General features: G+C 39.0%; 1 protein-coding gene and 1 long non-coding RNA gene across 3 annotated transcripts in view; both read right to left on the bottom strand.

The window, feature by feature from the left end:
- PLA2G4E (phospholipase A2 group IVE) overlaps nucleotides 1-13,452 on the bottom strand; it is a 122,422-nt gene extending 108,970 nt beyond the window's left edge. Inside the window, exon 1 of one of the 2 annotated variants that reach the window (XM_072624674.1) lies at nucleotides 13,146-13,452. In XM_072624674.1, coding sequence (XP_072480775.1) covers nucleotides 13,146-13,328 — 183 coding nt within the window. In that variant the 5' untranslated portion in view covers nucleotides 13,329-13,452. The remainder of the gene's footprint in view (nucleotides 1-13,145) is intronic. The other variant, XM_072624673.1, reaches the window with a different exon arrangement.
- Nucleotides 13,453-15,877: 2,425 nt separating this feature from the next.
- On the bottom strand, nucleotides 15,878-25,773 carry LOC140513550 (uncharacterized). The gene is made up of 2 exons (XR_011970228.1): nucleotides 25,452-25,773; nucleotides 15,878-17,906 (listed from the first exon to the last, which is right to left on the bottom strand). It is a non-coding gene; the product is annotated as an uncharacterized lncRNA (long non-coding RNA).
- Between the last annotated feature and the right edge of the window lie 1,486 nt (nucleotides 25,774-27,259).

Below are 27,259 nucleotides of genomic sequence, written 5' to 3' on the forward strand. Positions count from 1 at the left end.
ATGCTTTTTGACAACTTGACCTGATTTCATTTTAACAGTGGCCTTCTTGCGATAATATTACCTCACCTTGACTATCTACTTAGTGACTCTACCTAGTAGTGACTCTCTACCTACTCAGACTCCTCTACCAGGTAAGGGAAAAGGGTTGGGTCAGAAATGACAGATATTTTTGTACAGGAAGGCCTTCAGGTTCCCTCAAGTCATGTTTCATAGGTAGGCACTTACTCTACCTACCTAGCAGCCCTGGAGTCCAAGCTCAAATCTTCCCTCTTGAGATGACATTACCGCAGTCCATGGACTGAAGGAAAGGTTCTTTAGTCCCATGACTGGTTGATTCAACCATTATTTTTGCCATCCTGAACCATCCCCTAAACTCCTGTATAAACCAACACCAACAGGTAACTTCAAACCCTAGATGGTTTTCCTAGGAAGGAACCCAGCAGAAAATTGCAAAGTGCATAAAGGGCATTTCCAGCAGCTCCCTCCATCACTCATGCACTCAGCAGATATTTATTAATCACAACCTTTGTACCCAGTAGTATGGAAGATACAAAAGGAGTGCAAGCCTCTCTCATCATGTAGGGGAAATAAAGCTAAAATATTTGGGAAAATTGTTGTTAGTCATTTCACTCATATCCAAACTTTTCATGACCCCATTCAGAATTTTCTTGGCAAAGACACTGGAGTGGTTTGCCATTTCCTTCTCCAGCTCATTTTACAGATGAGAAAATGAGGGTTAAGTGACTTGGCCAGGGCCACACAGTTTGCAATTATCTGAGACTAAATTTGAACTCAGGAAGATGAGTCTTCCTGACTCCAGGTCCAGAAGTCTATAGACTGTGCCACCTTGCTGCCACAAATTTAGAACAATTAGATACCCATTATAATAGTCCAGAGAAGCTAGTAAAGATTGGGGTATGCAGAGGAGGCTCCATGGATTCGAAAGTAGGTGACCTAAGTTCAAATCCCATCTCTACCATTTATAGTCACATGATCTTGGGCAAGACTTACCTCAACTACCTTCTTATCCTGGAAGTTCCCCCAACACCTATGACCTTCTCACCCTAGAACATCCCTTGGTCCTGCATCCAACCTATATTCAGATTTCATTGATTCTTTCTCTCTAGAGGTGGATAACATTTTTCATCATGTGTCCTTTGGAATCATCTTGGATAGTTGTCTTGATCGGTTGTCATTCATGGTTGTTCATCATTACAGTATTGCTGTCACTGTGTATAATGTTCTCCTGGTTCTGCTTAGGTCACTTTGCATCAGTTCATATGTCTTCCCAGGTTTTTCTAAAACCATACTGCTTGTCATTTCTTATAGTACAATAGTATTCCATCACCATCATATACCACGACTTATTCAGCCATTCCTCAACTGATGAAAATTCTCTCAATTTCTAATTCTTTGCCACCACAAAAAAGAGTTGCTATACATATTTTTGTAAAAAAACAAGTCCTTTTATTTGATCTCTTTGGCATACAGACCTAGGAAGAGTACTTTTGGATCAAAGGGTATCAACAGTTCTATGGCCCTTTGGGCATAGTTCCAAATTGTTCTCCAAAATGATTGGATCAGTTCAGAATTCCACCAACAGTGCATTGGTGTCCCAATTTTTTTCCACATGCCTTCCAGAATTTGTCATTTCCCTTTTGTGTCATGTAGCCAAGCTGATGGGTATGAAGGGGTATCTCAGAGTTGTTTTAATTTACATTTCTCTAATCAGTAGTGATTTAGAGCATATTTTCATGTGACTATTGATAGCTTTGATTTTTTTCTTCTTTGCCAACTGGGGAATGGCTCTTATTTTTATAAATTTGGCTCAGTTCCCTAAATATTTGAGAAATTAGACCTTTATCAGAGAAACTTGCTGAAAATTTTCTCCCCCAGTTTCATGTTTTCCTTCTACTTTTTGGCTTCATTGGTTCTGTTTGTCCAAAAGATTTTAAATTTCATATAATCAAAATTATCTATTTTACTTCTCATAACCCACTCTCTCTCTTGTTTGGACATAAATTTTTCCCTTATCCATAATTCTGACAGGTCCATTTTTCCATGCTCCCCTAATTTGCTTATGATATCACCCTTTATGTCTAAATCATTTCTCCATTTTGACCTTATTTTGGGATGTGGTGTGAGATGTTGATCCATACTTAGTTTATGCCAAACTGTTTTCCAGTTTTCCTAGCAATTTTTGTCAAAAAGTGACTTCTTGTCCCAAAATCTTAGATCTTTAGGTTTATCAATTAGATAACTATAGTCATTTAACGCTGTGTATTGTGTGCTTGACTGCTCTACTGATCCACCACTCTGTTTCCTAGCCAGAAGTAGATTATTTTGATCTTTACCATCTTGTAATATATTTTGAAATATGGAACTGGTAGGCTACCTTCTTTAACATTTTTTTCCCTTGATTCACTGTATATTCTTGACCTTTTATTCTTCCTGTTGAATTTTGTTACTGTTTTTTTCTAGCTGTATGAAATGACTCCTTGGTAGCTTGATCTGTGTGGTACTGAGTGAGTAAATTAATTCAGGTAGAATTGTCTTTTTAATTGTAATGACTCAACCTATCCATGAGCAACTGTTTCTAATTGTGGTCATATAATCCCTGGGTTTGTCTTGAAAGGTAGACTCCCAAGTATTTTATATTGTCTACAGTTATTTTAAGTGGAATTCCTCTTATTATATCTTCCTGAAGGGTTGTTGGCACTATCTAGAAATTTTGACTATTTATGTGGATTTATATCATATCCTACAACTTTCCTGAAGTTATTGTTTCAACTAGTTTTTTAGTTGATTATTTAGGGTTCTCTCAATACTTAGAGAATACCATTGTGTCAACTGTAAAGAATAATAGTTTTGTTTCTTCATTGCCTATTTTTATTCTTTCAATTTCTTTTTCTTGTCTTATTGCTATGGCTATCATTTCTAATACAATATTGAATAATAATGGTGATAATGGACATCTGTGCTTCACTCCTGATGTTACTAGGAAGGCTTCAAGTTTATCTCCATTACAGATAATGTTTGCTTTTGGTTGTAGATATATACTATTTATCATTCTAAGAAAGGCTTAATTGATGCTTTCTAGTATTTTTAATAGGAATGGATATTATATTTTGTCAAAGGATTTTCCTGCATCTATTGATATAATCATATTATTTTAATTTTTATTATTATTAATATGGTTAATTATGCTGATAGCTTTTCTAATATTTAACTAGCTCTGTATTCCTGGTATAAATCTTACCTGGTCATAATGTATGATCTTCGTGATATATTTCTATAATTTCCTTGCTGCTATTTTATTCTAAAATATTCATCAATATTCATTAAGGAAATTGACCTATAGTTTTCTTTCTCTGTTTTTACTCTTCCTGCTTTAGCTGTCAAAACCATATTCACGTTATAGAAGTAATTCAGCAGAACTACTTTATCTATTTTTTCAAGTAGTTTAAATTGTATCAGAATTAGTTGTTCCTTAAATGTTTGGTAGAATTAATTCATGAGTCTATCTGAGCCTGGGCAATTTTTCCTTGGGGAGCTCATTGATGGTTTATTCAATTTCTTTTTCTAAGATAGAGTTATTTGAATATTCTATTTCCTCTTTTGTTGAACTGGGTAGTTTGTACTTTTGTAAATATTCATACATTTCACTAAGATTGTCAGTATTACTAGCATATAATTGGGCCAAAGGGCAGCTAGGTGGTTCAGTGAATAAAGTGTCAAAACTGGAGTCAAGAAGACTCATCTTTCTGAGTTTAAATCTGACCTCAGACATGTACTAGCTGCATGACCCTGGGCAAGTCACTTAATTTTGTCTGTCTCAGTTTCCTCATTTATTTGTAAAATGAGTTGGAAAAGGAAATGACAAACCATTCCAGTATCTTTGCCAAGAAAACTCTAAATGGGATCACAGGGTCAGACATGACTAAAAAATCTTAATTGCTTTTATTTCATCTTCATCAGGAGCACATTCAACCTTTCTATTTTTTACTCTAGTAACTTGACTTTCCTCTTTTTTAAAAAAATCATATCAACCAATGATTTATCTATTTTATTTGGATTTTTTAAATAAAATCAGCTCATAGATTTATTTATTAATTCAATGGTTGTGTTTTGTGTTTTTTTGCTTTCAGTTTTATTAATCTTTCCTTTGATTTTCAGGATGTCTCTTTTGGTGCTTAATTGGGGATTTTAAATTTGTTCTTTTTCTAGTTTTTTATTTACATGCTCAATTCATTACTCTCTTCTTTCTGTTTCATTATGTATCCATTGTGAGGAATAAATTTCCCCCTAACTACTGTTTTGGTTGCATCCTGCAACTTTGGGAATGCTGCCATTGTCTTTGTCATGCTGCCATGAAATTGCTGCTTGTTTCCATGATTTGTTCTTTAACTCATTTATTCTGTAGGCTTAGATTATTTTGTTTTCAATTAGCTTTTAATCTATGCTTCCATGGCTTTTAGTTAAATGTAATTTTTATTGTATCATTGTCTGAGAGGGGTGCATGTAATATTTCGGCTTTTCTGCATTTGATTGTGAGGTTTTTATTCCCTAATACATGGTCATTTTTTGTGAAGGTGCTATAAACTGCTGAGAAAAAGTATACTCCTTTCTATTCCCATTCAGTTTTCTCCAGAGGTTTATCATATCTAACTTTTCTAAGATTCTATTCATCTTCTTGATTTTTTCTTATTTATTTTATGGTTAAATTTATTTATCTCTGAGAGGAGAAAGTTGAAATCCCCCACTAGTATAGTTTTACTTTCTATTTCCTCCTATAATTCATTTAACTTTCCTTTAAGAATTTGGATGTTGAGGGGCAGAGCCAAGATGGCAAAGTAGAAAGATGCATATACACTAGCTCTTCCCCCACAGCCCATAAAATACCTGTAAAAAAAGACTCTCAACAAATTCTAGAGCAGCAGAAGCCACAGAACAATGGAATGGAAGAGATTTCTAACCCAGGGTGACCTGAAAGGCGGACAGGAAAGGTCTGTCTCATGGGATACTGAGCAGAGCACAGCCCAGCCTTGACCTCATGGCACCAGGAGGAGCAGGACCAAGCAGGCTTCAGGGACAGAATCTCCAGAAGCAGTGCAGATCCCTCAACTCAAAGGTGCCAAAGGTCAGTGAGAAGGTTTTTTTGGCTGGTTGAGAAGGGAACAGGGTGTCCTCATAGCTCTGGCCTCCAGCAGAGGCAGCAGCAGGTGGGGGCTCCCAAGGCAGGCAGCAGCCTACATCCATTGTTGAAGGCGTAATCACAAAGCCCCTGGGGGAACTGAACCCTGTGTGGTGGCCCTGCCCCTGCCTAAAGCTCCTGGGGTAATTGGTCAGCTCATCTGAATCTCAGCCCCCAGTGCTGGCTTCGTGGAACTGGAGTTAAGGTGGTTGGGGAGAGGAAATTCTACTGCTCACAGATTCTGGGCACAAAAGTTTCTTGTTGCTCCCAGACCAGTGTACAGGCTTGATTGCGCCACCTTGGAGGAACTGAGATCTTACAGATCCCCAAAATATACCCTACTCTTGACAAAGGACCCAAAAGTCAAGTAACTGGTCTGGAAAATGCCAAAAATATGGGGAAAAAATAAGACTATAGAAGGTCACTTCCTTGGCGAACAGATATCTTCTCCCATCCTTTCAGATGAGGAAAAACAATGCTTACCATCAAGGAAAGACATAAAAGTCAAAGCTTCTGTATCCCAAACATCCAAAATAAATATAGAAGATAATGTGAAATATCTCATTGGAAAAACAACTGACCTGGAAAACAGATCCAGGGGAGACAATTTAAAAATTATGGGACTACTTGAAAGCCATGATCAAAAAAAAGAGCCTAGACATCATCTTCCATGAAATTATAAAGGAAAACTGCCATGATATTTTAGAACCAGAGGGCAAAATAAATATTGAAAGAATCCACCAATCACCTCCTGAAAGACAACCAAAAAGAGAAACTCCTGGGAATATTGTAGCCAAATTCCAGAGTTCCCAGACCAAGAAGAAAATATTACAAGCAGCTAAAAAGAAACAATTTGAGTATTGTGGAAATACAATCATGATAAAACAAGATCTAGCAGCTTCAACATTAAGGGACCAAAGGGTGTGGAATATGATATTCCAGAAATCAAAGGAACTAGGATTAATCACCTACCCAGCAAAACTGAGTATAATACTTCAGGGGATAAAATGGTCTTTCAATGAAATAGAGGACTTTCAAACATTTTTGATGAAAAGACCAGAGCTGAAAAGAAAATTTGACTTTCAAACACAAGAATCAAGAGAAGCATGAAAAGATAAACAGGAAAGAGAAATCATAAGGGCCTTACTAAAGTTGAATTGTTTACATTCCTACATGGAAAGACAATATTTGTAACTCTTGAAACTTTTTTCAGTACCTGGGTAATTGGTAGGATTGTATACACACACACATACACACACACACACACACACACACACAGAGAGAGAGAGAGAGAGAGAGAGAGAGAGAGAGAGAGAGAGAGAGAGAGAGAGAGAGAGAGAGAGAGAGAGAGAGAGTGCACAGGGTAAGTTGAGTAGGAAGGGATCATATCTAAAAAAATAAAATTAAGGGGTGAGAGAGGAATATATTGAGAGGAGAAAGGGAGAAATGGAATGGGGCAAATTATCTCTCAGAAAAGAGGCAAGAAAAAAACTTTTCAATGGAGGGAAATAGGGGGGAGGTGACAGGGAAAACATGAAGGTTACTCTCATCACATTTGGCTCAAAGTAGGAATAAAATTCACACTCATTTTGGTATGAAAACCTATCTTACAATACAGAAAAATGGGGGAGAAGGGGATAAGCAGGGTGGGGGGATGATGGAAGGGAGGGCAATGGGAGGAGGGAACAATTAGAAGTAAATACTCTTGGGGAGGGACAAGGTCAAAAGAGAGAATAGAAGAAATGGAGGGCAGGATAGGATAGAGGGAAATATAGTCAGTCTTACACAACTTGACTATTATGGAAGTCATTTGCAAAACTACACACATATAGCCTATATTGAATTGCTTGCCTTCTCAATGGGGATGAGTGGGGAGGCAGGAAGGAAGAGAAGTTGGAACTCAAAGTTTTAGAAACAATTGTTGAGTATTGTTCTTGCACACAACTGGGAAATAAGAAATACAGGTAATGGGGTATAGAAATTTATCTTGTCCTACAGGACAAAAGAGAAGATGGGGATAAGGGAAAGAAGGGATGTTAGAAGGGAGGGCAGACTGATGGTAGAGGTAATTAGAATACTCGGTGTTTTGGGGTGGGGGGAGGGGAGAGATTCAAAATTTTGAGGAAATGAATGTTGAAAACTTAAAATAAATTAATTAATTAAAAAAAGAATGTGGATGTTATGCCATTTGGTGCATATATATTTAGTATTGACATTATTTCATTGTCTACGGGTTGGTTTGTTTTTTAGCAAGTTGTAGTTTCCTAATTTATCCCATTTAATTAGGCTTATTTTTGCTTTTGCTTTGAGATCACGATTGTCACCTCTGCCTTTTTTACTTCATCTGAAGCATAATAGATTCTCCTCCAGCCCCTCATTTTAACTTTGCATGTGTCTGTTTTGACTGTGTTTCTTGCAAATGTTATATTATTAGTTTCTGGTTTCTGATCCATTCTACAATTTGTTTCTGGTTTTAGGTAAGTTCATCCTATTTACATTCACAGTTACGATTACTAACTGTATTTCCCTCTATCCTATTTTCTTCTGTTTATTCTTCTCTCTCTTTTTTATCCTGTCCTTCCTCTAAATTCTATTTTGTTTCTGACCACTGCCTTCTTTTATCTGCCCTTCCTTTTCCTCAATATTTTTCATGCCTTTTTTTTGACATTTTAAAAGTGCATTTTATTAGCAGAAATACACATGCACACACACATGCACACACACATAACAAATGGTTAAAGTCTATGGGCAGACAATTTTCAAATTGTAAGTAATCACTTGGAAAAATCTCCAATCTCACTAATAATCAAAAGAGATGCAATTTAAACAATAAAGAAAAATCAACTCAAGATAATGAAAATGGCAGAAATAATTAAATGACACTCAAATTTGTGGAGAAACAGGAATACCTATTCTCAGTTGTGAAATTGCAGAATGTTTTTGGAGTATAGACCATCAATATAGAATAAAAGTGACAGAAATGATCAGATTCATCACATGTTTAGCAGATAAAAATGATCTATTGAACATCTCTATGTGCTCCCAAATCCACATGAATATCGCACCTTCCACATGCTCATAAAGACTGGGTTCATTGGCCAATCTTCCTATTATATTAAGTTTTAGAAAGGAGTTCCAAGAATTCATATGAAGATTAAGGAGGATCCCATCTAGTAAAATTCTACTAGTCAGCCTAGTAGTAGAGTGGATAGGCAGTAGTGTGGAAAGTATTCTGTCTTATCTGCTTTCTCCTACCTTGTGGAAGGAGTGTAGCTACATACACTCAGGCTTTGTCCCCCAGGTCTCATCTGTCTCTACCATGCCCCTGCCTTTTATTTTTCACATAAGGGGCTAGAGATTTCATCAGTTATTTCATGCCTCTTTTAACAAGCTCTTTTAATGTCTCTTCATAATTTCTTTACATTCATATTTTTTACCTAATTTTTCCTCTACCACTCCTATTTGATATTGAAAATTCTTTTTGAACTGTCCTAGGAATTCTTGTTAGGCTTGTGTTCAATTTGCTTTTTTTTTCTTGGAAGTTTTACTTGTAGTTGTTTTGACCTCGTTATTTTCCTCTGGATTTGTACCTTAAGATCTGCCCTATGACCATAATAATTTTTGTGGTCAGGTTCTTTTTTATTGTTGTTTGCTCATTTTCCAGCACATTTCTTGATTTTGAACTTTATGTTAATGCTGAGCTCTGTTCCCAGCATGGGAGGATGAGGAGGTCCTTCCTCAATCTTCTCCTCCTCAACTGCCAGGTTCCCTTGTCATCTCTGACTTAAGAGCTCCCAAAGATGTTGCTACTTCTGTCACTGCCTCCTACTCCCACCACTAATGTTTCATCATATGAATTCCAGATCAACCTCCTCCCTCATATCACAGATCTTTCTTTCTGACCTTCTGTGTTTTCTTGGGCTGGAAGAATGTCTCACTCTGACCTTTTGTTGGCTCAGTCATTCCAGAATTCCATTTGAGGCATTATTTTTAAGTGGTTTAGAGGGGAATGTTAGGAGAGCTTGGCTGAGTACTTCTGTCCTACACCATCTTGGCCCACAACATACTTTTAAGTTTAATCTGTATTATTAGCATTTTCTCCATTACTGTTGATAATCAACAAGACAATAAACCAGGCCCTGATCTGTAGCATTGCCAGTTTCTGAAATTAATTCTCACAATGAAAATTTAACAATTTGGGAGCTTATATGCACATCCCTCCCTGGGAGATACCTTAGTTAGCCTTAAGTAATTTATATCTAGTCAAGAAGCCAATAAGTACACGTGAGGAAAGGTCAATAATAATCCAAGTCAGCAAACTCTTTTTCCTAGGTAGTCACTACTTTCTCTGGTAATGTAATGATAATGTATTAACATGTTACTTACCCAGGTGACTTGCGTTTTAACAGTAGACTTTCCAGGAATAATGTAGTAATATAAAGGAGGATCTCTTCTGGTGGGAATTTCATGCGTTGAAGTGATGGTGAAAGGGAAGCTATTGGGGTGAGGCAGGTATTTGGGACTCTTTCAAGGCATAACATGTAGGCAGCCACCAACTCTGTGACCCTGCATAGGTCTGCTGATACAGAAATACCATCACAAAGTCTTATATCACACCAACATATTGAGCAATGTGTGTGTGCACATGTACACGTGTGTACATACATGTTTGCCATGCATGTGCATGTGCAATCCCTTATATTAACCAGATCAATCCATCAACAAGCATAAATTAAACAGTTGTGCCAGTGTCAAGCTCTGGGCATACAAAGATGAAGGTGAAAGTTATTGCCATCGAGTACATATATAGGTAAGTAGTGGAGACTGGTTCATGAACAAAAGCCTCTGATGATATTTCTTCTGATAAAGAAAATCTGCTTCCAGAAAAATGGTGATGCTATATAATAAAAATGCCTTCGAAATTTTTGAGCATAGTCATTGTATGATTAGTTCAAGTCCGCTAAGCCCACCATAATGTTGGCTACAGAACTAGAACTAGAAATACCTGCAAAAGGCAGCTAGAAGGAGAAATTCTGTACCTGGAGTCAAGAAGACCTGAGTCCAAGCCTAGCTTCAGATGTTTGTAAACTGTATGACCCTGGGTCAGTCACCTAACATCTCTGTACTTCAGTTTCAGCTATAAAATGAGGACAATAAAAGCACCTATTTTCTATGCAAAGGAAATGAAATGATATTTACAAAGTGTTTTGTAAGCCTTAAAGGACTATATGAATGCAAGTTGTTATTATTATGAAAAAGGTACCAGTGACCACACTCCTGACCTAAGTCCCTTCAGCATCTCCTTTGCTGACCACATCCAGTGACAGCCAGTATCGTCTCTCAATGTATGGCCTACTAACATTTATTCTTTTCCATTTTAGATAAAATTATTGGAGACTCCCAACTTTATGAGTTTTGAAAGCTCAAAGGAGTGAGCATCCTGATGTCCCAGCATCCCAGTGTCCTAAAGTCTGAGTGTTTTTAGGCAGCTCAGCTTCGGTACCCTAAGGATAAGGAATGGCCTTCAGAACCTACCCAGCATTAGCTGAGACAAGGACCCAACTGATGCAATGCATTTGAACAATGATGGGATGAATATCACATAAAAACATAGCTAAATGTGAACTCATTACCCCTCAGTCCAGAGATGGAGGTGAGGTAAGGAAGAATATGAACATGAGGTTTGGGGGATGGGTTAGGAAAAGTTCGTCCTTTTGTTTTTGTTATAGTTTCAAAGCCTATATCCTTTGTAAATGAAATACTGAGGTACTAACCTCAGGGGAAAATACAACCAATGGTAGCAAGAACTGATTACATTAGAGAAAAGGTACCCCAAACCCTTCAAGAGCACCCCTAGAACGTAGAGGGCAAAATGGAGGGACCTGACTCTTAGAGAGTGGACCAGAACACAGGAATATACAAAATAGATACAGGATGGTTGTGGCAGTGGGGGCAGGGAGGGTGAGTCACTAGTAGCTATGAGAATCAGGATGGGTTTCATATAAAAGGAAGCCCTTCAATTGAGGATTGAAGGAAACTACAGTTTCTAAGACATGGAGGTAAGGACAGAGTGGATTCCAGGGACAGGAAATACCCAATGTAAAAATCATGGAACTAGGAGATAAAGCCAGTTTGGTCAGACTGTAAATGTACATGAAGGTTACTGATACATAATATGACTGGAAAGATAGGTGTGTAGAGATGTTACGAAAGGTTTTAAATTCCAAACACAGGAGTCTACTTTAGATCTTAGAGATCATAAAGAACCACTGTAGTTTGTAGAGTTGTTGAGTGAAATGGTTATATCTGCACTTTAGGGAAATCATTTTGGCAGCTATATGGAGGATGGATGGGCATGGGGAAGAAAAACCCATTAGGAAGCTATCGCAATAGTCCAGATGATACTGCTGGCGGAACTGTGGATTGAGCTAACCATTCTGAAAAGTAATTTGGAATTATGGGAAGAAGGTGACTAAAATGTCCATATCTATCATCCCAGAGATACCATTGCTAGACATATGACACAAGGAGGTCAATGATAAAAAGATGGGCACCATATATACCAAAATATTTATAGTAGTACTTTATGCAGCAGTAAAGAGCTGGAAACAAAGTAAATGCCCATCAAATAGAGTATGGTTGAATAAGTTGTGATAAATAAATGTAAGGAAATATTGCTGTGCTTCTAGAAATGATTAATATGAGAAAGAGAAGTGTGGGAAGAATTATATGAACTGATTTGAAATGAAGTAGCTGTAATCAGAAGAGTATCATAGTGACCACAGCAATTTAAATGGAAAGAACAACAAATGAATTAAAAATGAATGCTGTGAAAAAAGAATGGCGCCAAAGAAAGGGTTTGAAAAAGCACTTCCCTCTTTTTGAAAGAGTGAAGAACTGTGGGTGTGGAAGAATACAGATGAAGTTAGAGTTTTTAAATGTGGTGGACAGCTTTGCTGAAGTAATTTTCAAGACCATCTTTGTAATAAATAATGGTTCTCTGGGAAGGGGAAAGGAACAAAGATATGTTTGGAAACACATGATTTTTAAAAATGTAATGTATTGGTAAAAATTTTGTCTTAATATTTTTGTACATTTCATTTTTGGTTTTGTATTTTAATACAGAAAAATAACAAAAACAATAATCCAGGCAAGAAGAGATAAGATCATTTTTCAGTCATTCAATAAATAATTATTAAGCATCTACTATGTGCAGCATACTGTGGGAGGATAAGGGAAAGCAAAACATTTACAAAACACAGTCTTTGCTCTCATGTATCTTACTGAGGGATAGGTACAGGGGTATGCTGATAAATGTTTAACATCCAGTTCTCCCTTCCTCCCAAAAATGTACACAGGATACACTTTGAAATTTAATCTGCATGTTAACACTTTCTCCATCACTTTCTTAAGTGTAGACAAATCAACAAAATAGTACATCTAATCCTAATTTATAGCATTTTCTGATTTCAGAAGTATAAATGTTCACACTGAAAATTTAGCAAACCTCTCACAAGCTAGTTCAAGTTGTCTCTAGTATATCCCTGGATGGGTACCAACATAGACTGTTATAAGCAACACATTATTTCATGATAAATGCCTTGGGAAACACTGGGGTACAAAGGAAAGTGCTGGATTAGATGTTATAGCACTGGGGGAATCCTTACCATCTGCGTAGTGTTGGATGTCACTTAACCCATGTGGGTCTCTGTTTCCTCCTCAGTATAAAGGGAATGGAAGGTGGGTGTGGGTAGGACTCAATGACCTCTTACATCCCTTCCATGACTAAATGAATAATCCTTATAGAGGGGCAAAACAAAATGTTACATGAAGCCAGAAGGAGATATACATTCTTAAAGAAATCTTCCTGCCCTCTTCTCACAATGATCATGAGAAATGCTGTGGGGAAAAAAGAATTACATTTTCCAAGTACAAGACTGCAATGACCTACCTGAGAATCCTGGGATATGGTGGGAAGCAAAGGTCGGCAGACAGGTGACCCCAGGTCCTGTATGTCCTCAGAGTCACTCAGCTCCTTTCCCATCCAACTGTCCTCTTCAGCCCCCTGGAGATTCTGGGGGACAGACGTACTGTTTCCGAGGTCTGGACTACCTCCTGGAACCTGCTGGCTCATTTTCAGCCTGGTCTGCTTCCACACTGCTTAGTTATGTCCCGCTAGAAATGAGACCTGGGAAATGTCCTGGGCACACTACCCTCCTCAATAACAGAACAGTCAATTGCCTTCATAAGAGAACATTTGAAAAGAAAACAAGGACAGCTTCAAAGGAACTGTGCTAGAATAAGAAAGCAACACCACCAAGATTCTTCCTGGAGATAAATCTGATTAATTATTAAGAAGAGAGAAGGAAACCGAAGTCAGACTGAAGGAAAAGAGCTAAGCGACCATTCGTATTTTTAATTCCTTCTGCTGCTTGAGTGATCTTGAGAAATCACAACCAATCTGGGCCTCAGTTTCTTCATTAATAAAAGAATCTGAGCCTTTTATCCTGGAGAGAAGGTCAGAGGAAGCAAGGCTGAGCCTCCCACCACCCCCACTCTAGGGCATTCCTTGGTCACACAGTCCCCTGGGTTAGAGCTCTATTTCCAGATCCAGATAATTCAGGACAACAGAAGGCCAGGAGCATTGACAGAAACCATCAGGTCATGTTTCCATCCTGATGCTGCAGAGCTTGCAGCAATAGCCGTTCTTCAGTCATAAGCTATTTTTAAAAAGTATGAAACTCCAGACTCAGGAAACGTCATCATGAGATGTGTGGGGGAAGGGAGCCCACAATACATTAGGAATATTTGGGCACATTGCAAGGAAACAAGATTATTGGGTACAACCACTTTCCTTTAAAATCTAAAATTACATGAATGGCTGGCTGTATCTGTCTAACTGGACATGGACCTTCCCCAAGGCTCCTTTTTGGGACTCCAAATAGCTCTTGAGAATAGATAAATGAATGAAAGGAAATGCATCCTGGTAAATGGAGGCAGGTTTCAGAGTCAGTATGACTAGGATTCGTATCCTGCCTCTGATACATACTAGGTGTGTGACTTTGGATAAATTGCCTCGATTGATCAACAAGTATTTATTAAGCACCTACTGTGTGCCAGGCACTGTGCTAGGGAGGATAGAAGTGCTGCCCAGGAAATAATTTCTCTTGGCCACGTGCTTAAACTCTGCCCTGGAGGGCACTCCAAGACTATAAATTGCAGAGAAGGAACTGATCTGAATGGTAGAGAAAGTTTTCTTGCAGAGATGTTCCTATGATGCAGTTGGAGAGGTTCAGGGACCCCTCAAAGACTGGAGTACTGGACAGCGTCATTTGGAATGAATTCTCAGACTCAAGCATTCTTAGTCAAGGTAGCAGAGGCTTTTTGTGATGCCCATATGGTGGTGGGCAGAGCTCCTTAGGGAACTTGCATTCCTTAAGGAACTTGCAACTTAACAGGAATGATGCTAAAACTTATATAGGAAAAGTAGTGAATTATCTGGCAGATATGCTGATAACTTACGACTTTGATCACTGGCCTCATTCACTACTGGAAACCAGGGGAAGGGGTTTCTCAGGTGTGTGTTTTTGGTCTGTTACAGTTAGCTTTGAGAGTTAGCATTCATAGCTTGACCTCTGGGTTGAATATGATAACTTTGGGAATTGATAACATGATAATTGTGTGGTTACAAGACAGTCCTGTTTTTACAAGAGAATTTCTTCAGAGGTCAGCTTGTTCTTGTCATGGGGAAAGGTAGTTTGTCTTACTGGGGCCCACTCATGAGTTATTGCTAGGCATAATGTCCTTGATCTGGGGAGAAAACTGTCAGGGATAGTGTTTTGAAGCTAGGGAGAAACGCAATCTTGAAATTGGGGTCCAAGCACAAGCACCCCATCACATATGCCAATGAAATCACAGGTTTAATCCAAAAAAGGGTTGAGGAGGAGAGAAATAAAATGGCCCTCATATTCAGGACTAAAAAGAAACCAGGCTAGTCCCGATGGCAAGGGGTCCAAAAGAAAGATAATCAACACTAGTGACATTCTGTTGCTTCCAGGATCAAATATAAAATTCTTTGTTTGGCTTTTAAAGCCCTTCATAACATCCTGCACTTTCCTACCTTTCTAGTCTTCTTACATCTTACCCCTCACCTCTCCCATATTTTCAGAGATCCAGTGACATTGGCTTCCTTGTGGTCCCTCATACCAACACAGAATCTCCCAAATCCAGGCATTTTCACTGGCTGGCTGCACCTGGAACACCTCCCTCCTCATCTCTACTTCCTGGCTTCCTTCATATTCTCAGCTAAAACCCACCTTCTATCAGATGCCTTTCCCAATCTCCTTTTTCAACCTTAATGTCTCCCCTCTGAGGTTATCTGAAGCTTATACAGGATATATCTTAGTTATGCTTAGTTATTTCATGTCTCCCCCATTAGACTGGAAGCTTATTGAGAGCACAGACTGCTTTTTGCCTTTCTCTGTATCCCCAGTGTTGAGCACAGTGCCTGACACATAGTAGGACTTAATAAATGCTTGTTGGCTTGACTATGCCTTTTCTTTTAAGACCAGCTTCAGGTGGATTTGTGAAACTAAATGTAGTCAGTACGTAGGGGCCAGTGGGATACAAATAGTGTGAGCACATCCCAAGGAGTAGGGAATAAAGTCAGAAAATATCCCTCTCTGGACAGAAATTCAATTTAATTCATCAAAATGTATCAAGCAAGAAGAGTAAAGTGAGCAGAGAACACTGTATACAGTAACAGTAATATTGTTTTAAGAATAACTTTGGCTTTGAACAACTGAGTCATTTTGATTATTATAAATATACAAATTAAAAATAAAGGTTATATGGACAGAGATACTATCTGTTTTTAGAGAAAGAATTTATAAATAGAATGGTAGCCATCTCTGGGGTGAAGGGCAGAGGGGAAAAAACGAAAAAAAAGAAATTTACACAATGACTTTTTTATATATTTAAGAGGTTTACAAGTAGTATATAATGGATTTGCAGTTTCATCACTTTTTTATTATACCATTTTATGGAAATATCTGTTTTATTCCATAAATTAAAAATAAGATAATTTTTAAAAAGCAAGCTATATATAATAAAGGTTCACTGGTTTCATATATTTAAAAAAATGTATTAAGCAGAGTAGTACAGAGGGAAGAGCCTTGTGGAGTCAGACACTGTGGGCTTGAATACTCTCTCTGCCCTTAATACTTGTATAACTGTAGGAAAATCACTAAACTTCCTCAGTTTCCTCATTTGTAAAGCATGGTAGATTAGGTTATATGGACTTTAAGGACTCTTTCAACTTGAAATCCGTGATACTCAGCACCTACTATGTTCAAAACATTTTTTATGTAAGTATAATCCAAATTATCTTGTTGAAAGGGCAAAACATTTTAGGATTTAGAGATGAACTGGACAGAATCACAGAATCTAGAAGTAAAAGATACCTCAGAGGTCATCCAATCTAATCTGTATCTGAATAAGAATTTTCTCTGGTGAATTGGACAAGTCACCAGCTATTTGTTTGAAGACCTCCAGTGAGAAAAACTCACATCCTTCCACAGTACCTTATTGCACTGAAAACTTCTAATTATTAGGATGTTTTTCTGTACAATAAGCGTAAGTCTGACCCTTTGCAATGATAAATCATTGTTCCTATTTCTCACCCCTCAGCCATGCAGGACAAATCACACACACACACACACACATATATATATGTGTGTGTGTGTGTGTGTGTGTGTGTGTGTATATGTATATTCCCCCAATTACATGTTAAAACAATTTTAAATATTTAAAAAAATTTTTTGAGTTCCAAATTCTCTCCCTCTCTCTCTTCCCTCCCCTGTCCCTAAGACAGTAAACAATCAGATATAGGTTTTACGTATGCTATCATGTAAAACATTTCCATATTAGTTATTTTGTACAAGAAGATTAGAATGAAAAAAAGAAAGTGAAAAAATAACATATTTCAGTCTGCATTCAAACAATATCAGTTCTTGCTCTGGAGTCGGATAGTTTAATTCATCATTAGTCCTTTGAAATTGTCTTGGACCATTGTATTGCTGAGAATGGCTAAGTCATTCAGAGTTCTTCGTTGAACTGCATTGCTGTTATTGTATATGATGTTCTCCTGGTTCTGTTCACTTCACTTTGCATCAGTTCATGTAAATCTTCCCAGGTTTTTCTGAAATCATCCTGCTTATCATTTTTTGTAGCACAGTAATATTTCCTCACAATCATCTACCACAGTTTGTTTGACCATTCTCCAATTGATGGGCATCTCTTCAATTTCCAATTTTTTGTGTAGCAGTGTTTTTAATAGAGAATAGCTTTTGAATATTCCAGCTCTAATTCTCAGTGTACTTGGGTCCACTTTATATATTTATAGTATATGGATAAACCATGGATACAGAACTAGATCGAAGACTTATTTAAATTGTTGAAAATCAACAATTATTGTTCAGTTGTGCCCAACTCTTCATGACCACATTTGGGGTTTTCTTAGCAAAGATACTGGAGTAGTTTGCCATTTCCTTATCCAGCTCATTTGACAGATGAGAAAAGTGAGGCAAACAGAGTTAAGTGACTCACCAAGGGTGACTTAGCTAGAAAGTGTCTGAGGTCAGATTTGAACTCAGGAAGATGTGTCTTCCTCACTCCAGGCCCAGCACACTATCCACTGCACCACCTAGCTGCCCTGAAAGAGAACAAAGGTAATGACAATAGCACTGGGTAAGTAGAGGGAAGAGAGGGAGAGAGACGAGAGGGAGACAGGGGGAGAGGGAGAGGGAGACAGGGGGAGAGGGAGAGGGAGACAGGGAGAGAGGGAGAGGGGGAGGGGGAAGGGGGGAGTGGGGGAGGGGGAGAGGGGGAGGGAGAAGAAGGGGAGAGATTTCTCACTTCTTTCATCTCACCCAATGAGGAAGACCATTTTGCAATTGGTTAGTGCCATCTGGAGTAGGACAAAGACAGCACATATTCCATAAATCACAGGTACATTTCTTATTGGCATATGTACTTCCTGTGTCTTAAATTGAACCAAGTCCTTTGTTTCCTCTCCTGGAAGATGCTGTGGCAAATTGCCAGTCTGCTTTACCTGTTCAACTATCAGCCTCCAATTGCATGGAGACTCCCTAGGAATTCTACCTTTCAACCAGTCTGTTTATTCCTCTTCCCGTCAATGATAACGTCTGCTAATCTTTTTGGAGTTAGTAATTAGCTCTAATTTATGCCAGCTGTGGGTCAAATCCAGCTTCCCCTCCCCTCCCTTCAACATTGACCGCAAACACATAGAGCTTCTAGACCTAGATCTTCCAGCGTTTCTCACCCATGTCCTCTAACTTTTTTGTTGAGGTGGGAGTAAGGGACAGGGGAGGCAGATGTGGGGACAACTAAGACCTGCAGTAACTCTATTTGCCACTAGATGGAAGTAATTTGTGAGCCATCAATTTAGTGAGACTTAAGGCTAATGAACAAATCTATGACTTGAAGGGGATTAAATAGGAAATGTCTGGAAGAGATGGGATTAATATTTTTAGCTAAGTCAAACTGAGTAATGGGATTGTGTACCTGTAATTTGCCTTATAGGTATTTAATTTGTGCCAAGGTGAACATTCACGGTGGTTGTAGCTGGTTGTACAGTTGTGTCCAACTTTTTGCAACCTCATTTGGGGGTTTTCTTGGCAATAGTACTGGAGTGGTTTGCCATTTCCTTTACAAATAGGAAACCAAGGTAAAAAAAGGTAAAGTGACTTGCCCAGGGTCACACAGCTAATCAGAGTCTGAGGCCAGATTTGAACTCATAAGAATGAGTCTTGCTGACTTCAGGTCCAGCACTGGATCCTCTGTGCCATCTACCTGCCCTACCATTTGCTGCAGTAAAAATAATTTGGACATTGTAAATGCTTTTATGTACTCTGTGCTTCATTGAAAAGAGAACGGGGAAGGCTGGGGATACAAGCGACAAGGAATTTGGAGCAGAGGCATAACTGGAATTTTTTTTTCACCTAGGACAAAAACAGCAGCCATGCAGAGGGCACTCTGGGGGACAGAGTTGGGGGAAGGGGAAGGAAAGGAAATGGCACAGAGGATACTCTAGATGGAAAGAGTGACCTATTCTCACCCACTCCTTCCCCCATCCTCCACTGGCCCAGACTGTCCTTGTCTCCCCTCTCCTGAATTCCATGTTTCCCTCTAACTTCAGCATGTGAAAGGTGGAGGGTGGACTGGCAAAGAATCTCATAGTTCAGGAATGGCAGTTTCTGGACCACTATGGGGAAGAATTCACCATCCCAACCCTGCCTGTCAGCACCTGGGACAAAGTCTCTGTTACCCGGCCCTAGTTACAACTCTTTCTGAGCCCAGAAATCTCCCATTCTCCAGATAATAGAAGTAGAGATAGAATTGGTTGGAGAGTTTTTAAGTTTCCTCTCAAAAACAGACCTTGAGAAAATACACTGAGGTTAATATTTTGTTCTTTCCATGAAGAAAGTGTATCAAATGCCAGTGTAGATGTAGAACTGTAGACGTAGGGATCTTAGAGACTAGTTTCTATGATCTCTTAGCAATCAGTTTCTCTGCTTCTCCTCTCCCACACCTTATTGTGTAGACAAGGAAAGTGAAGTTTAAAGGGAGCAAATAACATGCCCAAGTTATTATAGCTCATAGGTAGGATGTGAACTACAAACCCAGGGCCGTTTCCACTAATCCCTCTGAATTCTGACTGGGAGTCAAGTATTACAATGAATAAACAAGGGCAAACACATCCTTTAAACTAGTTATCTCCTATACAGATGGAGAGTCTAACCTAAAACATCCCCAAAGGACTCTTGATGCAAAATGCCATCCACATCTAGAGAAAGAACCATGGAATCATAGCATGGAAGGAAGCAGGCTATTTTCTCTTGTGCTTTCTCTTGTGTTCTGTTTTGGTCTGGTTTTTCTCATGGTTTCTCTCATTCATTTTAATTCTTCTATGGCTAATGCAAGAATATGTTTAATAAGAATGTATGTGTAGAACCCATATAAGATTGCATGCCATCTAGGGGAGGGAGAGAAAATTTAAAACTTATGGAAGTGATTGTTGAAAACTGAAAACAAATAGATTGATTTTTAAAAAAGCAATGAGCAACAACCCCAAAAGAAAGAGAGGGTCTACCCATTTTCCCTAAAAATGATCAAGAGCATCCATTGATGCGACAATTTGCTTGGTCCTTCAAGGTCTTCTGTTAGAGAACCACTGTGTCATTGTACTTGGCTGGTATGTGGAAGGAACTGAGATGCCAGCTCCTCGCAGGAAGTCGTTTATACAAGTCATCCTTCAGATGAAAAAGGGGAAAACCCTAAGGTGGATATAGGCCCTATGGCAAAGGGACACTTAGGAGACAAAGTGCCTTCCTTGTCACTGGTGAGTGCATGTTACTAAGAACCTCAGCTCCTTCTCTTTTTTCTTCATTTTTTATTTTATTCTTCATTTTATTTCATCTATATTTATTTTAGTATTTATTTGTCTTCTTCTGACATCATCGACCTTTGTTCAGTAAAAATTGTTTTAGGCCCTTTTTTAGCCACTGAAGTGTTGCAGCTAGGTGGTGCAGTGGATAGAGCACCAGTGCAGGAGTCAGGAGGACCTGAGTTCAGATCTCACCTCAGACACTTGACATTCACTGGCTGCATGACCTTGGGCAAGTCACTTAACCCCAACTGCCTCATCCTGGGTCATCTCCAGTCATGCTGATGAATATCTGGTCACTGGATTCAGATGGTTCTGGAGGAGAAGTGAGGCTGGTGACCTGCACAGCCCTCCCTCACTCAAAACAAAGTCAAGTGCAAGTCGTGTCATTATTTCTCTGATGGCATGGTCTTCTTCGGCAATGAAGGATGAACACGCACACACACACACACACACATTTACTTTGTCTTTTCACAAGAATCCTAGGATCTCAAGTTTCCCTGAGAGAGCAAAATCATTCTATTTCTTGATGAATTCTCATGAAAATTGGCGATAAGGTCAGGTACAACTCAAAGGGGAGACACCAGAGAAAGACCAAGCGGGGTTTGGGCTTTTTAAAGAACATGCCAGCACAGTGACATCCATATTTATCCTGGACCAAGTCTAAACACCTAACCACGCCAACACCCCTGATAAGAAGGAAATGCCACTACCCTTCCATTTGGGAAGCTGTCTAGTAAGATAGAGGCATCAAAAAACAAAACAAACAAATAAGCAAACATTGTTGAAGAGACTTCTCCTGCCTTTTTATTTTCGTAAGTTCAGTTGATTGATCCAGTAATGAATCTGGGTGATATATTTTGAACTTTTGTCTTCTGTAGCTTGGATTAGTAATGTTACATTTGAGGCCCTACTAGATGAATGAATATAATCAATAATGAATGCTGGAGTTGGAATCAAGGAGACTCAAATTCAAATTAAGCTTCAAACACTAGCTGTGGAACCCTGAGCAAGTCATTTCATCTTTCTGAGTTTATTTCTATAAAATGGAAATTCAATTCAAGAAACAATTATTAAGTGCCTGCTTACTATGTACCAGGCACTGTGCTAAGTGCTAGGGATACAAAAAGAGGCAAAAGACAACCCTTGCCCTCAAAAAACTCATCATCTAACAGGGGAGACAACATGTAAAAATATATGCCCGTAGGATAAATAGGAAATAACTGAGGGAAAGCACTGGAATTAAGAAGGGTTGAGGAAGGCATTCTACAGCAGGTGGATTTTAGCTGGGACTTAAAGGGGCTGGGTTATGAACGACCGTGATAAACATCTTAGGGTTGTTGAGATAATCAAATGAAATATTAAATAGAAATTCCTGCTGTTGTGTAGGGTCCTGCATATCAGGACCTAAATCTGGTTTTGGTTCCTCAAGCTTCTCCAACTCTTCATGGTCATATTTGGGGTTTTCTTGGCAGACATTGGAGTAGTTTGCCATTTTCTTCTCCTGTTTATTTTAAAAATGAGGAAATTGAGGCAAACAGAGTTAAGTGACTGGCCCAGGGTCACACAGCTAGTGTCTAATTGTTTGAAGTGAGATTTGAACTCCTGAAGATGAATGTTTCTGTTTCCAAGCCCAGGGCTCTATTCACCATACCACCTAGCTGCTCCTAAATCTGGTTGATTATATGTTAATTAAAGGAATGGGTCAAAAGTTATCCATTGACCCAGTTTATTCTGTTGAAGAGATCAGTCGTTTTGTTCCATTTTGTTGGGTTGGCAGCTTAGGATTCTTGATGTTGCCAGCTTCATGTGGGGCATCTTCACTGGCTATCTCTCATGCCTCCTGATCTCCATGTTCTGACTTCCTTGGCTCCTTTCAAGCCTCAGCGAAAATCCTGCTTTTTCCTAGCAGCCTTTCCTGGCCCTCAATTAATGCTTGTGCCTTCCCTCTGAGATTATCTCCAGTTTATCCAATATCTATATTATTTGCATATCATTATTCACATGTTGTCTCTGCCATTAGACTAGTAGCTCCTTGAGAGCAGGGACTGATTTTTTCCTTTCTTTGTATCTCCAGTGACTAATAAAGTACCTGGCACACAGTAGGCTCTTAACTTAATAAATATTGGTTGACTGATTCCCATTAGACTGTGAAGTCTTTGAGAGCAAGCACTGTTGTTGTCTTTTTTTTTTTTTTTTTACATTCCCAGCACTTACCACAAGACCTGGCACAGAATAGGTCCTTCATAAATGCTTGTTAACTAATTGTGCACATTTGGAAAGCCCAGTTATTGCGGGAAATATTATGGGAACTGGACTAAGTCCAGGTGAATGGCTTAACACATTGTTTGCAGTAGATATAATTCCACTAATAAAGGACCAAGGGAGCAGGGGTGTTCTTGGCTTTAACTCTAGCAATTAATCAGAGAAGGACCAAAAAGGATGTTCCTAATGGTTATCTACGAGGCCTAACCAGGATTAGAGCCAGCAATTTGTGGGAATCTCTGATCCCTAAGGAGTGGGACTCAAACATTTACAAAGGCCCTCTGTATAACGAGCCAACCTGGGAACTCAGCCAGTAAGACCGATTTTCTCACTCTTATTTGAGGGGGTGATTCTATTGCCCAGCCCATTGGGTGTGGGGAGTCATAGGTATCTGTTGTTTAGGCCCTACACTCTCTGCTTCTTGAGGCATTAAAGAGATGGGAAATGTGGGACTGAGTAACCACTGGAGTAACCTGGAGGGGGAGTGCAAATGGAGCAGCACAGTTTACACAAGACATTGTGAGACTGAGAAAGTTTTAAAGAGATGGCCCAGGCAACACTTTGCATCTTGTGTTCTCTTTCTACATAAAGCAGGAGTTCTTAATCTTATTTCATGCCAGACTCCTTTGTGAGTCTGATGATGTCCATGGACCCCTTCCCAGAATAATATTTTAAAATTCATAAAATAAAATACACAGAATTACAAAGGGAACCAATGATACTGAAATACAGCTATCAAAATAGTTTTCATCAATTTCAAACAAGCTGACAAATCTCAACTTATGAGTCCTTGCTCTAAGGAGATATAAAGAGGTAGCCAGAGATCCACGTCTCTACCAGGTTCCATTTGACTCTCAGAGACTTCAGGTGGTTGAAGCTGGTGGAATGACCAATGGAACAAAGCACCTCTGGGTGAGGACAGTGAGGAAAAAACTGACCCATGAGCCAAGGACTCACCTGGGACCACTCAGGAGTTCAAGAAGGAAAGCATCATGGGAGAAGCAGACAATGGAAGGTAAATGTGGTAAGTTAAGAGAATCTACTCGTTTCCCCCCTGGCTGTGACTTTGAAAATGTGATCCTGAAAGGGCTTCCCTTAAAAAAAATCAAGTGTTATCTGTGGAAAAATAGGCACAGAAGAGAAAATAAGGGGAAAGCGAGATTTCAGGCCTTACTAGTAATGAGGAATTCCTGCTGTTGCGTAGGGTTTCTCATTGAAAAATTTTGTCTTTATATCACTATTATTTCCCTAATATATCCTTCACCACTCCTCTGCTCAGAGAACAATCTCCTACAACAAAGAGAAAAAGAAAGAGGGAAGGGAAGAGAGAGAAAAGCATTCCTGCACAACTAGCCAACACATCAGCTGAGTATGATAGTACATCTAATGTTCCTCACCGGTAGCTCGCCACCTCCACTTCTCCAATGAAAGCAGGGAGGTGTGTTCTCTCATCTCTTCCTCACGGCTAGCTGCTTGATAATTTAAACATTGCCGTTCCATTTCATTTAAAGTAAAGATTCTGTCTAACCAATATGCCCAATTGAGCTCATCTTATAGGGATTACATATAAGAGAAAGAGAAAAAAAGAGATTGGAATTATAGTAGCTAGGATTTATACAGAGCTTGAAAGCTTATCAAATTGGACATTTTATCCTATTTGATCCTCACAACAACCCTGGGAGATAGATGCTATTATTCTCTCCACTTAACAGATGAGGAAACTGAGTCAGGCAGAGATTAAGTGACTTGCCCAATGTCATACAACTAGTAAGTGTCTGGGGTAGAATTTGAACTGAGGTCTTCTTAACTCTTCAAGTTCAGCACTCTTACCTATTCTGACATAACTGAACTATAATTATAAACTATAATAGGAGTAAATTTTACCCTAGATAAGAACCCAGAAAAGCCCTAAAAGAAAAAGACTTGAAGACCCAACAGATCCAGTTTACCCTTGTGCAGAGCCCAGAAAAAACCTCATCCTTATTAGTTCCTTTAGAACTTAACTAGGTTTAGCTCACACATGCTCAGTTACTCAAGTGGGTAGCAGAGGCTTGGACAACTATCAAGGGACCCACTTAGATACAGTTAGTTGATTAAGTATGCAATTGCCCTGTTTGCATGACAGGAGGGGAGGGGGAACCTAGTGCAGTGCCAGGCACATGGAAGACCCTTAATAAATGCTTTCTGATTGATTAGTGACTCATCATTCTGTCTGCAAGTACTGATCACTCTCCTTCCTTCCAGATTCAGTGTCAGTTAATTCATGGTAGTGGTTAAAAAGTTCAATTTGATTAGTAAAAGCATAATAAAAAAGCATTAGTCACTCATATTGTGAAATGTTACATTCCAAAACCTTTCCATCTCCAACCTCAAGGAAAAACCTACCTCCAGGTTGGAGTCTGTTTCTACTCTTCTCATTTTACAGAGAAGTCAAGAAGTTTTGTTATTTTATATACAGTTCTCATCCTCACTCCATCTATTAAAAGCATCACCATCAGTGTGATGGAGATGATAGTGGTCATTTACCTTTCTTGATACAGAATCAGACAACTGGCTACACCATTCACCACTTGACAGTGAGGTAAACATAAGGCTGAATATCAAGCTGCTCCCTCCAAAGTGATTCCATGCTAGAGGAACATGGTTGCTGCCTCCACAATCCCTCTGTCCATTGCTCTGACTTGTCAAAGCAGGAATGCATCTTCTCACCAGCTCTGACTTAAAAGGTCCTTAGACTCACTATGGATGCCAGGGTACAGGAGGGTGGTTCTTGTTGTTCAGTCATCTCAGCTACATCCGACTCTACGTGACCCCATTTGGGGTTTTCTTGGCAGAGATACTGAGAGAGCTTTGCCATTTCCTTTCCCAGCTCATTTTACAGATAAAGAACCTGAGGGAAACAGGGTTAAGTGACTTGCTTGGGGTCGCACAGCTAGCAAGTATCTGAGTTTAAGAAGACAAAGTCTTCCTGACTCCAGACTGTATTCACTGAGCCACTCCATTCACTGCACTATCTAGCAGCCAAGATTACACCTGCACTATTAGAAATGGGATTTGAGGCCAGATCCTCTGACTTTAGGGACAGATAGATGGCACCATAGTGCACAGAGTGCCAGGCCTGCAGTCAATAAGACTCATCTTCCTGAGTTGAAATATAGCTTCAGACACTTACTAGCAGCGTGACGCAGAGTAAGTCATTTTACCCTGTTTGCCTCAGTTTCCTCATCTGTAAAATGAGCTGGAAAAGGAAATGGCAAACCACTCCGATATCTTTGCCAGGAAAACCTCAAATGGGGTCACGACAAATCAGACATGACTGAAAACAACTGAACAACAACAACCTCTGACTTCAGAACCAATACTCTTTCTACTCTAAGGTTCAAAACTTCGTAATCAATTTTTATGTCTGGTGCCATGTTCTTCTTAGACTCTGAGTTCTCTTCTACGACTGGGATTCTGCAAAACCTGTAAAGAATATATTCTTCTTAACCCTGGAAAGGAAAGTCAGCATTTAATTAAGCAGAGATATATTAACAGTTGAAGTTTAGTGTCAGAAGATACTTGCTAGGTGTTTATATTTTCTAGGGTAGAGGAAGGTCAGACCCTCTACCCTGATGTTCATCTATGGTAAAACTTGGCTTCCTTAATTAATGTTGTCACTATTCAGAATAAAAAGTAGGGGGAGAAATAAAGGGAAGTATTTTTTTTTCTGAGGGTGCCAGCCTCTTCTCATTTTTTGATAAATCTTACAGGACTACATAAATCTACATTGCTAGCAGACTGTAAATTATATGAAAACAGGCATCATTTTTTCCTAAGCTTTGTCCGTTCAATGTTTAACATTCATGCGTTTAACTATTTTGACTTCAAGAATTCACATGATTTTATTAGTAACTTTATTTTCACTTTTGAGTTGGCACCCGGGCATATCATGGCACAATGTACACAAATTTGTGGAGTGACTGGTATCTTACTAGAACATACTATTTCAAGCTGGTGCATCCTTCCTGATCCTCAGTCATCCATGGTCTGTGAAAGACAATGCCAGAGACGATGTCAATCAAGCCTGGGTGTCTTCTGACAGCAACTACTAGTCTCAACAATCTCTCCCTTGGTTTTCAGAGGGCGACCAAGGTAGAGAAGTTTAAGCTGGCATAGTGTGCAGTACTATGGCCTCACACTGCCATGACACAGTGGAACATCAAATTCAGGTTAAAAATATTTTAGTTTTAAGAATCTCATTTGTTGTGCAGTGTTTATGGTACTATAGATTTCATGTGTCTTGAAAAGTGAATATTGTTTGAAATAAATAGTTTCTGGGGTTTTTTTTTATT

Source organism: Notamacropus eugenii, chromosome 7, assembly GCF_028372415.1.
Source record: "Notamacropus eugenii isolate mMacEug1 chromosome 7, mMacEug1.pri_v2, whole genome shotgun sequence".
NCBI lineage: Eukaryota > Metazoa > Chordata > Mammalia > Diprotodontia > Macropodidae > Notamacropus > Notamacropus eugenii.